Below are 17,044 nucleotides of genomic sequence, written 5' to 3' on the forward strand. Positions count from 1 at the left end.
AATTCACAAAATAGACATCATGTAGTATTCAATAACAGTGGAATTTACTGACTGAAACTCTAAATTAATCAAGATTGTATTTACTGAGGGCACGGTCAAGGGAGCACAGACAAAGGTATCTCCCCTGCTCACCATCAGCTTTAAGGCACTTCAGCACTGGCATTACTTTTCAGACCTAGAAGCTCTGTCTATTCTTTTTATACAGTACAAAACCAAACCAAAACTCTCACATTATTAAAAAATGTACTTCTGGTATTGTGTATTTTCTGTGTGATTATGAAATGCACACACCACTGTGGGAAACTTTTGAATAACCCCTCATTTCTTCATATTTTGCTTTCAATAAGTCAGACTTCTACATTTTTTAAAGTAGTCTTAAGCAATAGTTCTTCAAGCTTTCTGGAGATCTCTGAATTCTTTTTCTTTGGTCATTCCAGTCCCTGTATCCGGCCATTTTAAGATTAATGCTTATTTGGTTTGGTTGTTAAACTTACCCTATGAATCACTAAAGTATTAAAAAGGCACCTAACTCAAGAGATGAACCATGGTTAGGGTAAACACATAACAGTGAAACTTGCCAAAGAAGCAATTCTTAAATTTCTATCTTTATATATTCTATTACAAGCAGCCTGGCACAAAACACATCATTTGTTCCAGTTTCTTTATTTGACTCTACAAAAACATTGGAGGAATCACTAGCTACACTCCATGAGACAGGAAGAGGAAATGATGGATGGAAATTACTGGTGTGGTTTGCAGGGTGGAAGAGCAGGGCTTTGAGGAGCTGGTTAAAAACATCCCAGGTAAAAAAATATTGTTTAGTCTGTAACAATAGTGTGCAGCTTCTGAAAAAGTTACAAGGTTAAGTTAATTTATTTTTTCATTTCTACATTTTAATTTAGGTAGTCTGTAATAATAGACAGCATCAGAAAACAAGGATGCCCATCATTTACTTACAGTTATGAATGTTGATGCCTGTAATCATCAGTAAAACCTTGTTCAGAGCTTGTTTTCCTCTATTATCAGAAATATCAGAATCAGATGAGAAAATTGAAGAGCAATTCTCTCAGTTCAAAAGAAGACACAGTCACTCAATAAAATTTTATTTAATTAATATAAAGAAATGAGGAATGACTCAAGACTTTTGCACAGTACTGTAGTTATAACCATTAGCATAAAAGTTTCGCTTGAGCTGTAGTGGAAATGAAATTATAGAAGAACTAATGTTTACTGGAATACTTATTTACTGAACAGAAAAGGTTCAATAAGTAAGGTTTAATTAAACTTTAATTGTTATTGTTTTTGAGTAAATGTCCACCAACAGTGATTTTTTTCTTATGTTCTCTTCTATGACTTTCAATATCCCTATGAGAAGAGCATGCTTGTTTATATTTCTGTATTTGTGAATGTCGATATATGCCCATTTGTGAATATATGGAGCTAATGAGAGCTTAATAAAACACACAAAAAAAACTTGTAAGTTGCAAAGCAGTTTCTCTTAGATTAATGGTATGAACTTTGTGTTTTAATGTACATAAATAAAAGCTTAACACACTGCTTGAGAGATTGTCCAAGATTAAATGAAGGCTAAAGGTATAAAGGATCTTGCTTTTATGTTCAACATGTTTCCACTTAAAACAAGTTTCTCAGAGATTATAAAGCCAAGGTCTGCTGAAAGCGCTCCTATGTGCTTACCTTGCCTCTGGAATCTCCATCACTTCAGGCTCCCCATTCCTCAGTACACTTATGACACTTGTATGTTCATTTCTTCAAAGCTCTTCTTTGTTTTCCCTCTGAATGACTCAGCTGATAGGAACAAAGTGAATCCTCTGTCCTGCTGCAGTGCCTCGTTGGTTTATCAGGCTCCAGGGGCTTATTTGGTACAACAACCACAAAGACACATTCAGTTTATCACTTGATGCAACTCTGGCATGTACCAAAAACACTTAAGTCATTATGTCAGTTGGTTTTCTCTGGTTCAGATGTAATAACATGCAATAACATTTGTCCCAATGTTTGCATATGACTGAAATGTGGTCAAGAGCTGTTTTCCAAGGCATTTATTTACAGTTGTCCACTATTCAGGTGTAAGTTTTTAATTTATTTTTTGTTTATGGCCCTTTATGTGGCTGCACATAAAGGGACAATAACCAAATCTGTAACACAGAACAGGGTAAAATATATTAGAAAACATTAACACTGATTTTCAGCCTCTTGTGCAGCACCCTGTACCCTAATACATCACTTTATTACATGAAAAGTGACATGGTGAAGGAAGCGATATTTACATAGATCATGTATCACATAAATCCTGTTCTTCAGTTTACAGGAGATATACTCTTTGATGTAAACATAGTTTCCATTGATCAGGTTGTTAACAGACTTGATGTTTTTGATGTAATCACAGTTTATCCAGGTTCCTTTACTGTGGTCTCAGAGTACTGACATGCTTAAAGTATCCTGTCCTTGACACTTTGTCTTTAAAAGTTAACTTTTAAATATTAATCATTGTAGCCTCACAGAAAGAAGGTCCTTGGTTTGAATCCACTGAGTGAATCCAGAGTAAAGAGAAAGGCACCTGTTTCATTAGGCCTCATTAGGCCAGCCAAGATTTGCTGACTGAGTCTATGTGGTAGCCATGAGAAGGTTGTTCCCCTATGACAATGGGGACTCCAGCCCCCCCACAGCCACAAACTGGATAAGCATAAAAAGATTGATGGGCAAACAGAACATGCCCTATATCCATCCTATTTATTATGTTCTATCATCATTGCCATTTTCTAGATAATAAAGTCCTAAAGAAAACTACCTGAGCTGGCTGCTTTGCACTTTTATGGGTATATCTGGTATCTGGTAATATGGCTCTATCACTATGGACTCTCGGGAGTGAAGCTCAAGCTAACATACAATGACCCATGCTTTGAGTCCCTAAAATAGTTGGATGTCTGATCTCTGACAGAACTTGTGGAGGTCTGTAAAAAGCACAGTTTGGCAGGTAGAGCAATGATATTATATTTACAGCTTCTGATATCCAGAGGACATAATATTCTTTAAAACAGTCCAGATCAGGTGAATGGTATTACAGTTATTAATGCCTATTATGGACAAACACATTTTCATCCAAATTCTGCGCGAAATCCCCCACTTTTATATTAAAAGAGAGAGCCTCTTAATATTATATTTTAAAAAATGTGACGGTGACTTATGAACATAAGTAACTCTGCTTTTAACATTAACTTTAGCTCGACTTCTTAGTAATTTCTTTCTTAAAATTTGCCAAACATTTCACCTTTGGTTCTTCACGGCGATTAAATCACTTATATACGAAATACAAACACATTACAACGTTGTAATATGATCATCGTTAACTAAAATCGATGCTTTTACATTAAAGGTCAGTTTAATATGACTACGTGTTTGTTTGTTTGTTTTTTAGCTCTATTTACAAAACAGTGGCGGCAACAAAACCCATATCTAATCTGTCTAATAGCTATCTAATCTCGGAAGCTGTTTACTTTCACAGACTGACAGCCATGCTTCTTCTGTCACAGAGTAAAGACAGAAACAACTGTGATCATCTTCATTTTTTTTTTTTATTCCCCTGACAGAATTTCCTACACTATCTAAGAATACGAGAGAAAAGCGAATAAAGAAGTTGGCTAGCTCGATGCTACAGCTGCTAAAGAAGCTAACTAAACTCACCGAGCGCCCGTTTGAAGTCGGCGGAAGGCTGCGGAGATTTGTGCTGCGGTCACTGTGAATAAATCCGGAACTGTGTCCAGGTGTCACAGGAGGGGCACCGAGCTACGGCATTTCTTTTTAGATTGTTATTTATTCAAATCAGTGCAGCGCAGTGAAAGCAGAAGTGGTGTGGTTGTTGTTGGGAGGAAACTCTGCGATGGCATCCGTGCAGGGACAAACTTTACAGCGGCGACTCACCTGTTGCTGCAGCACGCGAAAGAAGCTCTAGTATACAGAAAGAAAAATAGGGTCTACTGTAGCTCTGTTTCCAGAATACAGTCTGAATGGCGTATCATCTTTTTCAAATCCAGTTATCTGTTTTATGTGGAGACTCATGAGTGCCAAAATGAATTATAGAAATACAGATTAAATAATTAATTAAACGTGACATCAATTCATTGAAATGTTAAATAAGTAAACAAGTATTTTATTAAATCTTTTAAATTAAATGAATAGCTATTTAATTAATTATTAAATATATAATTAATTCTTTAATTCATTTTGGCACTCTGGGCCCTCCACTATTGAGTTGCCTAGCCTAGCTACTGGTCCCACCTGATGTATAACCAGTTCTCTTAACTGGAAGCATTTATATTGAATATTCAGGTATTTGCACTTTATTTGAGTATTTGTTTTTTCTGACAAGCTTTTACTTTTACTGCTTACATTTTCAAACAGACTAGGGATGGACGGTAATTCGTTAATGCACTAAATTCAGTAATTACATTAGAATTATGTTATAACTTGTGTTAACAAAAAGGTCTTCAGTCAGTGGCGGCTGGCCCATAGGGGGCGCTCGGGCTCCGCCCCCCCAAATGTGGAGGAGTAAAAATATATATTTTTAAAAAATTCATCAATGATAGTTTTACTATGTGTGTGCCCATATACAGCCAGGCGTATTTTAACATTTTCACCAGCTGACTCATTAAAGTTCAACCAACAAACGGTGTTTTTCTTCTTCTGGGGCGCTCGTCAAAGCGCCCTTGATATGCAGCGAAATAGCCTATCATTAAATGGTTGCCAGGGGAAAATAATAAATATTTGACCTATCAGCGTCGCTGAATTAAAATTGCGCCCCTGCAGAAAACGCGCGAAGATTTGCTGTTCTAGAATTTTACCTCAGTCAGTAGCCTAAGTGAGCTATAAGGTCAGAGAGAGACGATGGCAGCGGTATTGTTAACGGTTGAGGCACAGCCTCCCCCAAATTCGGTTAGATCGCTTCTAACCTACCCTTTTGCCAGAAGGACAATGGCAGAAAAACTGCAAGTTAAAGAGTTGGGACCTGACAAGCCCGAAATTCAACTAACCCAGGCAACGAAGGAGAAGTCAAAAGCATACAACAGGACTTTTTGTCGGAGTTGGTTCCAGCGCAAGTCGTGGCTGACAGGCTGTGGAACAGCTAATGCACTTTTTTGTTTCCCGTGCATACTGTTCAAAAGTGACAAGTGTGATTTGACGTGGACACAATCTGGACAAACCGACTTAAAGCACCTCTCCGAACGAATCAAGAAACATGAAAGCTCACGAGTTCATATGGACAACAGTGTAAAGCTAGCTGTGCTAGGGAAAACTAGCATAGCGGCGCAGCTAGATGATGGACATCGGATTGCTTTAAGAAGGCACAACGAAGAGGTAGATAAAAACCGTCATATTTTATCTAAAATCATCGATTGTATTAAGTTTTGTGGTGCTTTTGAGCTAGCAATGCGGGGACGCATTTAGCCCACCCCCCCAATCAGTTTACAGTTGTTGTTTTCAATAGTTATTTTTCATTCATTCAAAAAAAATGTTCATTTTTACAAATCTATACAAATGGCCAGAATATGGTTGTTCATTTTTACAAATCTATACAAATGGCCAGAATATGGTTGTTCATTTTAAATTTAAATTAAAATTGTGTTGTTTGATGTACTCATTAAATGGGTCATTTTAGTCTATCATAAAAATTGCCCCCCCTGAGATTTTTTTCAGGAGCCGCCACTGTCTTCAGTTATCTGCATGCTGGATGGATAGAAATGAAAAAGCTCCCATCAAACAGCATTTTTTTTCTTCCTGTGTACTTGATTGATAATCAAATGACATGCTAAGTAACTAAAGCTTTAAGATAATAGAATAAGGGCCAGAGTTGCTAAACAGAATAAAATAGCATGTGAGCATGATCCCCAAATAGTTCCAATAGGTGTGGTTAGTTTTACGGGTGTTTCAAAAAGCTGTACTATTTTCTTATCGCATGTCATGGATCGCTGTGTGGCAGGCAGGAGGAGGACCCAAAATGCAAAACTCACAGACACGGGGATGAACTCAAAAATTACAGCTTTAATGCTGGAGAGGCAGAACGTAGGAAATACAAAACTAAACTGGGAAAACTAAATACAAAGCTCGCCAAGAAACACAGGGAAGAACACACACAACATGAGGGAGAACGCGACACAGAACTGAGGGAGACGCAGACATAAATACACGGAGGGTTAACGAGGGAAGTGGGAGCACACGGGGAACACAGGTGACACTGATAATCATAACAAGACACGGCAGGAGTGAACACCACACTGACGGGAGATGGGCAAAGTAAAACAGGAAGAACAGAGGTTCAGACAGGAGGAGAGAGAGCACGGGGAAAACACAGACATAACGGGCTGGGGAAAACAGAATAAACACAAAGAGAGACGAGGGCTCATGAATACACAGAGGGGCACACAGGGGGTAAGAGTCACGAAGGGAACACACTTGGGGAACAACACACCAGGGCAACTCAGGAAACATGGCCTAAATAAGGAACAAAATACAAAAATACATGAAAACTAAGAATACTGGGCCAACATGGCCCAGGACCATGACATCGCAGGTATAATATCAAGTTCAGGTAGGACATGCTTTTTTCAGCATTTATATTAGGACAATTAGCAGTAAGTTGCTTGTTGCTGACATTAGTAAACCAGTTTGTACTCTTGATTTAAATATTTTCCTTCTTATATTTTGCACTTTGAGACAGTGAAACTCAACTTGCAACAGGATCAGATCTTACACGCAATCTCGTCACTTCGCTCTCTTTAAAAATAGTACTTTTTTTGCACTAAAATCCAGTTTGTTCTGGTGCAGTGCATTAGTAAATCTACCTCTAACTCTATTATGTGTATATGATATAATGCTAGGTTACACAGGGAAGTCTGTGTGGAGTCTCCCTGTGTTTGCATGGGTTCTCTCTGCCCACAGTCCAAAGACATGCATGTTAGCTTAGTTGGTGATTTCAAAATTGCCTTTAGATGTAAATGGTTAAATAGATGTCTGTTTCTCATTGTTGTCCCTGTTGGTAGACTGAAAATCTGTCCAGGATGTACTTCTCCTCTTGAGACAACAACTGGATAGGTGCGAGGCTTCCTAAGACCCTGAACTGGGTGAGTGAATAAGAAAAGGATTTGATGTATTATAGATACCAGGAGTGTATAAACAATTATAATCATATCAGGTGCAAAATAATTCATAATAATGAATCAATACTTATAGTCTCATGATATATAATATAGATGACTCTGGATAACGTATGATTTTACTTTAGGAATAGTTTGATGCTAGTTTTTTTTTTCTATTATTAGGCTACTCAAGAGTGTAAATATTTCTTTCACCACTTTGTAAAACAGCTATTCCATATAATTTTTAAACTCTTGTGTTGTGTAGTATTTCTACTCTGCTTTTTAATGTCTGGTTACATTTTTCTGGTTTCCTGTGGATTTCCCCTGCCTTGTTTTTGCCATGCCATCCCAAATTAAAGAATCCTGGAAATGCTCTTGTCCCTTTTAAATAGTTTCCTGGAATAAACACTGGGAAAATATAGAACACGGATATGATGGCAATTAGTGCCATTATAGGTTAAAAACATGAACACCAACCATGAAAGCAGTTTTGCAAGGGGAAGCGGTACTATTGAAAGAATGCAAACACAGGATGTCTAGATTAAAGTGGCATATTTATCAAAGAAAAATACAACATTTGATTATAAAACACATCAGGCACATTTAGGTGCGACACATCACCTAAACATACAACAGAATAAGTTTTAGCCATCTAACTGCATGAAGAGGCTGTTGGAAAACAATTAATGTTCAGGTCTGATGACGCGATTCCAAAAACTGATCAAAAAAGATAACTATAAGTTGTTCCTCGGGTGAATTTAATATAATTAAATAGCAAGACTAATGCATATGGATGTAAGTGCAGGCCTCAATGCTCTGTGTTGCTCCTCATGTGGGCTTTCAAAAAACAGAGGTCTTTGAGCTGCAAATACATCAACCTCTCAACTGGAGGTACAACTTTACTGCAAGCTGCATATTTACAATCACCTGGAATAACCCCATGCTTTAGCTAAATTAAAATTACACATTTGTTTTGGTAAGTGGTCATTTGTTACACAGTATCTGTTTGTATTGTACCTCAATCCTGTTTGATGCAGTGCCCTCCAGAGGAGGCTTTTTTGAGCCTTTCCTTCAGTTCATTTAAAACCCCTCATACAGTATTTATGACAAATATGTTGCTTCACAACTGTGGTTCCTCACGAGTCATTCTGTAACAAATCCTTAACTTAACTGTGGTGTTTTGTGTTTGTATTTTAAAACTTTCAACTTGTAGGCTATGTAACAGCATGCCTCCCTTTCTCACTTACACTCACAGGCAACAGTGTTGCCAGCGTGTTACTTTAAAACACTGTGACGCATACGAGTGACCTAATCGCTTAATTGTGGCTTTTCCCTTCCCTTTCCTTCCTTTCATTTCCTTTGCTTTCCTTTCCTTTCCACGGGGATCTTCACAGCTACGTTTTTTTTTTTAAATCCTAGCATGATGAGTCATAAGAAGTCTGTTACGAATACTCAAAACAGTGCTCAATCATTTTTAGCTGTAGACACTTTTTTTTAATAAACAATTTAAGTAGCATAACACCCTTTCCTTTCCTTCCTTCCTTTCCTTTCCTTTCAGCCATGTTCGTGATCAGCTCTCGTTTGCCTTTTTAGTGTTTTCTATATAAAAGCATCCAGCAGGTTTTGGCTCAGACTTTTACAGCCTCTCATAAAACAGGGGGAAGAAAGGAAGAAAGGGCAGTGAATTCAGAGGGAGAAAATCTAATATTTTGCCTTCTTGGAGCTGAACATGAGACATTAAAGGATCACAGCTGCTGGCAGTAGCTTCTGATGTGCGCTTTTTGTTGGCAGTCTAATTTTCAGTTTCCATCACACAAACGTCTCACTGCTGTGAAATCTAGCTCATCTAAGGAGACACATTGCTCAAGTCGCTGCTGTTCTCATGATTTCATATGCTCGTCAAGTCATCACCATGGGACCGGATTACTTCAAGTTCATGCGTAGCCGAATAATAGTATAGCTCTTTTTCTCATCAATATTTGCCTAAAAATAATTTTTTAAAAGTCTGGATTTCACATAGCTAAGCTAAGTGCTTAATAAATGGCAAAAAAGTGCTTTAAGGACACAATTTGCTAACATTCATCTTTAAAGTTAATGAATGAGCCTCTTACCATTAAGGTAAATCTTGAATCTTGTTAAATTAAAATGGCTTCTGTTTGGAAATCGCTGTTTTTCATGACATCAAACTTTTAAAATCAATGTCTTTTCCAATGTTAATCTAAAACGGTGTGACAAAATTACTGCAATCTTTTCCTGAACAAGTTTACATTGTTGTAATTCTCAAACTCTGAACAAAGTAGAAGAATCTCTGGTTGATCAGAAGAAAAGGGAAACGTGGCAAGCTAACTCGTGAAAGCAAGGATGCAGTACTTTTAGTATAAATGGAGGCTGCACTTATCACACAAGAAAATACTGAGGACGGCAAAGGTGCTTGCAAGTACAGTCACCAGACATAAATATGCAATCAGCCAACCAAATGGTAGCAGCTTAGTAGATTTAGGAACACAGACATGGTGACGAATTGGTAAGAATGAAGATTTAAGTCACTTTGAATGTGGCATGGTCGTTGATGCCAGGCAGGCTGGATCTTATTATTACAGAAACTGCTGATCTGCTGGGTTTCACCCACACAACCATCTCTAGGGTTTCCATAGAATGGTCTGAAAAAGAGAAAGTATCCACTGAGCGGCAGTTCCCTGAGAGAAACCACATAATATGCTGAACCTTGAAGCTAATGGGCTACAGCAGCAGAAGACCACACTGGGTGCCACTCCTGTCAGCTAAGAACAGGAAACTGTGGCTTCAATTTGCACAGGCTCACCAGAATTGGGCAAAAGTTTGTGAAAATGTTACTTGATCTGATGAGCCTCAACTTCTGCTACAACATTCAGATGGTAGGTTCAAAATTTGTTGTAAAAAACATGAAAGCGTGGATTCATCCTGGCTTGTATCACTGGTTTCTTTGCACACAACCACCTTAACAACTTATTTATGCTGCCATGTCAATATGGATCAAAATCTGTGAGGAATGGTTCCAGCACCTTTTTGAACCTGTGCCATCAAGAATAAAGGCAGTTGTGAAGGGAAGAGTGGTTACACCCACATCCTAGCAAGGTGTACCTAATAAAATGTCTGGTTGTAGTTCATGTAAATCTATGTAACCTGTAATTTCAAACACAAAATCTGTTCACATCACTGACAAACAGTCGGTAACCTGATTTCGTGACCCGAGCAGCCTGTAATTCCCTCACCAAACCCTCATAAAATATTACTGCTGCTGGAAACAACACAACCTGGGTTTACAAGACTGCAGAAGCTGTATGTGTGTGTGTTTGTATGTGTTTGTGCACGTGTGTGTGTGTATGTGGGTAGAACCATGCAGGGTTGCAGCCAGGCCACAGAAACACAGCAAGAAAGGCGGGTTTTACTGACCGCAATGTCGTGAGGAGTAAGTAACATACACACACACAAACACACACACACACACACACACACACACACACACACACACACACACACACACACACACACAGCAGTCTTAGGGAAAATCAGGTAACACCGGTCATGTTTAATGTAAATTGTAAACATATTATAAAAAGCGTTCTTTCACATTTATTCTCTGTTTATTCTCTCTTTGATACTTTGATAAATTAATATCATTATCAAATAGCTCTTCTAATATTTTTTCATTTGGAACTCCCGGGTTGAAATGATCTTAACACTGTAGTTTGTTTTTTAGAGGATCTTTTTCTGAAAGTAAAATGTAAATCTAGTTGACATCTAGTATTAAAATGCAGATTTTAGGTTGAAATGATTTGACTGCTGCTCTGGTGTTTCCTCAACAGGTGAATCTCCTAAAGTTAAGTTGTGTAAATGTTTTTTTCAAGGATAAATTGAACTTTGTTTCAGAGACAACATGGGAGGGGTTTCGTTTTAACTATCTGGCACTGGAAGTGCTGTGCGTGTGTGTGTTTGTAGGCAGTATATTTAAAGAACATTGAAAACACATGTCTGGAGCTTGATAAAGAATATTTTAGGCAGTGGGTAATTTGGCATGATCTGTGCACACACACACACACACACACACACACACACACACACACACACACACACACACATACAAACAAGTTTACCGACGGGCTGGCTTGGATGGAAGAAGTTTGACCTCATGAAAAATAACATATAAAATATCTTCATCAGATACGCTGTGAAGATCTTCAGTATAACATGCACTAGATCAATTTAAACATGTTCTCATATAGAAAAATACAGACCTGTTACTGTGACTTCATGTTAACTGTAACTGTGGGAACCTGGTGAACTTTATGATTAAGAAAATAAAAACTAAACAAAGGCCTTCACACATCTAAAAAGAAGATAATATAGCCGTTTCCCTCTCTGTCTTAATTTGGAGTACTAAAAGCATCAAAATGTGAGAATATAGTAACATTAACTGTTTTGATGAGTACTTTGTTTACCTTAGATCAATATCAGTTGATTCCTAGAGTAATCTGAATGCTACACCTTGTGAATGTCCTTTGAAAAACTAAGCACACACCATGATTCAGTAGCTGTAGCTCATAGAGCCGCCTCTATCAGCATTAACTTGGAGTAATCATTTTCTCTACGACTTTAAAAGTCTCTTACATCATTGTGGAAGAATTTTGGCCCACTCTTCTTTGCAGTGTCATTTAGGTTCATTGAGTTTGCAGATCTTCTTATACATACAGCTCTCTTAGGGTCACACCATTGCAGTGTGGTTGATCTGAACTTTGAGTGGGTCAGCACTTTGATTCCTTTCTTTTTCAGCCACATGTTGTAGATATACTGCTTTTGAATCATTGTTCTGTTGCATGACCAAGCTTTATCTGTCAGATGGCTTAACATGTGATTTTAGAACTTCCTGTTAAAAGGGAGTTTTTCCTTCCCGCTTTTGCCACAATGCTTGCTCATAGGAGGTCATATGATTGTTGGGTTTTTTGTCTGTATGGATTATTATAGGGTCTACCTTACAATATAAAGCACCTTGAGTTGACTGTTGTTGTGATTTGATGCTGGATAAATAAAACTGTAAATTTAATTGAAGGAAACTGCCGAAATGTCAGATTTTACAATTTCCATTACAATTGAGAGTTGATTATGCAGTCTCTTAGACTTAAAAATGTAAAGCAATTGTCCAAAATAGTCTGGAGCCTATGCATCCACCATTAATATGCATTTTGCCTACTGTCTGACTGAAAATCCTTGGATAAAGGACACAAAATTATTTATAAAAAATGCAAAATGATGATTGTTTGACTTGATTTGAAAATATGAATGGAAACATTTTTTCTTGCAGCCAGAGCTGTAAGGTCAGTGGGAGGAACGAGGAGACAGCAGAGGGAGACAGCGTCAAACACCATACAGATCTATACAATCTCACCCTGAAGAGATGTCAGATTAAGTGATAATCAGAGCTCATGAGCTAAAATTTTACACAATCATTTTTAGAAACAACATAAAATAAAGTAAATGAACCACTGCAGTGATCACAGGCTTTATACAAAGAATGTTTTGAAAAAGCATTTGAAGAATCAGTTTTTAAAGTTTCACAGTAAAAAATATATTATGTAATTTTAAAGCTGAGCAAATTTAAGTAAATAGATTTAATTATCCCTCAGTGTGTTTGTTGCCAACAAAAATAATAATATGAATTAATTTGAATGCCTTTAATCTGTCATGCACTCTTTCGCCGCTGGATACATCTGCATGGACCGACACAGTGTGAGCCCAGCCAAACAAAAACTGATGCCAAGGCCAAAAACCTGTCATCAGCATGTCACGTTAAAATTGCCAAAGGGTTAATGCATGAAAGTCATAGACACCTGGCAGATAACTTTTCTTTCTATAGAAGAAGAAGTTTTGCTCGTAACATTACGTAGTATCAGTTCTCAAACCTGCTGCTTCTCAAAAGACACCAAACTGGCTCCAACTGGCAGCACAATGGTGGAAAATATTTGAGTGCATGAGTGAAAAAAGCCCCCAAACTGCGATACAATTACTTATAATTATAATTAAATTAAATGGTATAATTATGAAATTTTGAGCAAAATGCTAAAATAAAATATTTTACTTTGTTTCAGAACCCAGACATAATATTGTTACTTGCAGTTAGAGTTTGTATTCTCTGGCTGTTAAATCCCTAGGTTTCACAATGAGCATGTTATTTATAGATCCTTAATTTGGCCTTGTTTAATTGTTTCACACTATAATGCAAGACTAGTGGTATAAAAAGCCTCCACTCTGGAACGTGTATTGACAACACTCCCATTTTTTTTGGTGTGAAAAACGTTGGTTTAGTGTGGACATGACAGAAAAAGAGAGCAATAAAAAGAGAGAGCAGTGACCATCTGGCTCAGGTCAAACTCCCACTGAGTGATGACCGCAGCAGTGTGTGCATGTGTGTGTGTGTTCCTCGCAGAGCAAGGTGATGAACACAGCTGGGTGTCAGGACCTCAAACCCACAGGAGGCCTCCCCCGTCTTAATCCTGTTACTCTACCAAGTACCCGTCTCCCTCTTTCAGCTCCTATAATTTCCCCCTTTTCCTCTCATTTTGGTTTATTTCTCTTCATCAGCCAAAAACACACTTTTAGAGCAGAGAACTTCAGTAATACAAGCCACACAAGCTGGAAAAGAGCTCTGTGTGAAGCTTAGTGGGGCAACCATTGTGATTCACCTCCTCCATTACTTTGCATCAATTAGCACGTCACCTCCAAGACTTTTGTGTGCGCGTGTGTGTGCGCGTGTGTGTGTGTGTTCTGTGGGGGAGGGTAAGTAAAGAGCCAGGACAATTGTGTATACTCACTTAAATAACAGAGATCTAACAGGCTACTTAATTTAATCTCAACCCAGTATAACAACAGCTGTCAGGGAGACATGTACTGTTGCTGTGACGCTTAATTTAATGTTGCTGTCTGTTTCCATGTATGCTTCACTTAAAGCTGTCTGTAGTCTGGGTATATTTTCTCAGTGTTGTTGCATGGCTTTTGTGTGGATTTATTGACCTTTGTGGTATTTTGTCGACAATGCGATCAGTATTAAGTGCACTGACAACAAGTTAGAAAAAGTGAGTGCAGCATTGCATAACCTGGATTTGCTCAACTGGTGTTTTTGCACCTAGACTGCTTCGACAGAACTCTGCTACATGCTTAACTCATGACGTGGTTCTTATCCTAAGTTCTCAAGGCTTTACTTTACTTCACTTGCTTAAAGTGCAGCTCTGTTGTAGTTTACATTCAACCACGAGCAGAAAGAGCTAACATAATGGACTGTGATGGTATCAGTGCTTTGGGAATGCACATGCTGAGGCAGCTTTCAAATTCAACGGGGCCAGTATTTAACATACCTATTCAAGGTGAACACACACTGGACCACTGCTATGCAAGTTTCTCCCACTGTGCCTTTTGAAGGGCTGATTGTGTCTCCATTTTTGCAGTTCAAACTAGTTAAACCAGTTCAAATGTCTGTCGGTGGAGTGATCATACTATCAGATGCCACTGTTTTGACATACAGATTGACAGATTTGTCAGATCTTGTGATGGCAAAATGTAAAAGTGATTCTATTCTAGGGTAGAATCCCCAGCTAACTGCAATGAACTGATTTATGCAGTTTTGGGCTGTGTTCACATCTGATCCCTAGACAATGTGAGGATAGTAAAGTAAGGATAATTTTCCACAGCTGCTCTTTCTCACATCTAGCACACAGTAGGAAATAGCCCACTTCAGACACCACTGAAAATACTATATTTGATTTAGACACGAGTGCTGTCTAAGCGGAGTAAGCGGGAGGCCTCACACTGCACGCATTCTGGCTCAGGGTGAATTCATCGCGCATGCTCCTATCTGCAGGAGTGCAATGTGACATCACACAGACGTTGTAAAGAGACAGCAGGGGAAGAGGAAGCTCACCCCAAATGTAGTGGTTTTGAGTGGTACATTTGAAATACTCTGCAGAATTATCCTTTCCAAAAATGATGACCGCTGGTGAGAGGATTATTTTAGTGACAGCGTGACAGGTTTTAAAACTTAATGGCATACTCTCTCAGCTTAGCTGTAAGGTTGGCTAGCTGAATGCTTATTTTGGTAGGTGGATGTTCAACACCAACAACAATCTAAATACAAACAGAATGCAATGATTTGCAAATCTCATAAATCCATATTTTAATGATTACAACATTCAAAAACTTAACATCTGGTTAAAATGAGAAAATGCACCAATTTAAGAAAAAAAAACACCTGTGTAGCGTCCCTTCTTTTAACAACGCTCCATAAATGTCTGTGAGCTGATGAGATCAGCTGCTGGACTTTTGGCAGAGGAATGTTGTCCCATTCTTGTCTGATAGAGGATTCTCGCTGCTTTTGTACTGCAGATGACGAGATATTTAAAGTCTTCACAATTTAATGTTGAGGAACATTATTCTGAAATAGTTTCAAAATTTGTATTTTGCAGACTGGTGAACCTCTCCCCATTTTTACTTCTCAGGAAATCTGTGTCTCTAGGATGGTCTTTTTTCGCTGGTCAGTCATGTTACTGACCAGCAGCCAGTTAATCTAATTAGTTGCAAAATGTTCCTCCAGCTGTTTTTCTTTAGTACTACTTTCTTTTCCAGGCTTTTGTTGTCTCTGTGTCATCAAATTCAAAATAAGCTAGTTTAAATGTTTTTGGTAAAATCTCTTAGTTTAAACATTTGATATATTTTTGCCATTAATAAAATATGGGGTGAAGATTTGCAAATTATATATATATTTTTAATTTATTCTTCTGTCACCATCTTGCCAGGTTTAATCATTAAAATTATTTTGTTGTCTTCAGGAAAAATATATGACTTTGGGTTTAAACGCGACCCTTTACACTGTTAACTATTTTGACTTTCTTTTATAAGCTAAACGGTGGGTCTTTCTAATCACATAGCTTTGTTAACGAAACCTAACTAAACTGAAACTGAACAATGAAGTAAGGAGTCTATTTTTGTTTTGCTTTTCCTCACAGACATTCATACAGTACTTTATTGTATTCATTTTAAGCTCTTTATCTGTCTGTCCACACCTACATCCAGCTTAAAATCACCAGTTAACCTAACATGCATGGCTTTGTATTGGAAGCTCAGGGCATTAGTGCATTTGTGAAAACAGCTCTGAAGTCACAGGCTTCGGGCTTTGCACCTCGCCGTGCACCTGGATCTTTGACTTCCTGAAGGAAAAAGGGCTTGAGTGCTGAGAAAAAACCCCAACCCCACCTCCTCACCACTGACAGTGAGTGATGTGGACTTAAGACTGTTTTCCAAGGGCCAGTGAGTAGGTGTAATGACAACAAAACCCCCCAACTCAACATCAACAAGACCAAAGAGATGATAGTGGACTACAGGAAGCTGCAGGAGACACCACATCCCTGCTGGGAGGGTTAGAAGTCTGACTATCTTTGGTGTCCTGACGGGACTGTTCACGCAGACATGGTTAAAATGCTTCTTTTAAAGACAAAGTGTTGCATGTACCCAGCTATGCTCCAAAATCTTTTAACTCCTGATTTGGCAACACTGTGCTCACAGCCACAAGACTCTCCAGAACAGTAGAGCAAACCACTGGCAGAGAGCACCCTGTCATTTTTGACACCACATTCGTTGTCAGAGTGGAAGGCCCATATGATGATCTATGCCACCCAATGAACAAACTGTTTACCCCTCTGCCATCTGGCAGATGGTGTCAGTGTCATATCTCAAACCTGCAGGCTCAGTGACATTTTCCTATCTCCAGGCTCCATGAAGACTTGCACTGGGTCACTTAGACTCATCTGGCATTGATTACTGAAGTGCCCCTGTGACTTCATCAGCCAAATCATTCATAATATTGATGATTA

General features: G+C 38.3%; 1 protein-coding gene across 4 annotated transcripts in view; it reads right to left on the bottom strand.

Annotated features, from left to right (window-relative positions):
• The window catches only part of LOC113007759 (alsin-like), a 30,332-nt gene extending 26,382 nt beyond the window's left edge, over window positions 1–3,950 (bottom strand). For 2 of the 4 annotated variants that reach the window (XM_026144663.1, XM_026144661.1), the window contains exons 1-2: window positions 3,703–3,950; window positions 1,696–1,872 (exon numbers count right to left, since the gene is read on the bottom strand). In XM_026144663.1, coding sequence (XP_026000448.1) covers window positions 1,696–1,715 — 20 coding nt within the window. In that variant the 5' untranslated portion in view covers window positions 1,716–1,872; window positions 3,703–3,950. The remainder of the gene's footprint in view (window positions 1–1,695; window positions 1,873–3,702) is intronic. The other 2 variants (XM_026144662.1, XM_026144660.1) reach the window with 1 other exon arrangement.
• Window positions 3,951–17,044: the final 13,094 nt, after the last annotated feature.

The sequence above is a fragment of the Astatotilapia calliptera genome, chromosome 16 (assembly GCF_900246225.1).
Source record: "Astatotilapia calliptera chromosome 16, fAstCal1.2, whole genome shotgun sequence".
NCBI classification, from domain to species: domain Eukaryota; kingdom Metazoa; phylum Chordata; class Actinopteri; order Cichliformes; family Cichlidae; genus Astatotilapia; species Astatotilapia calliptera.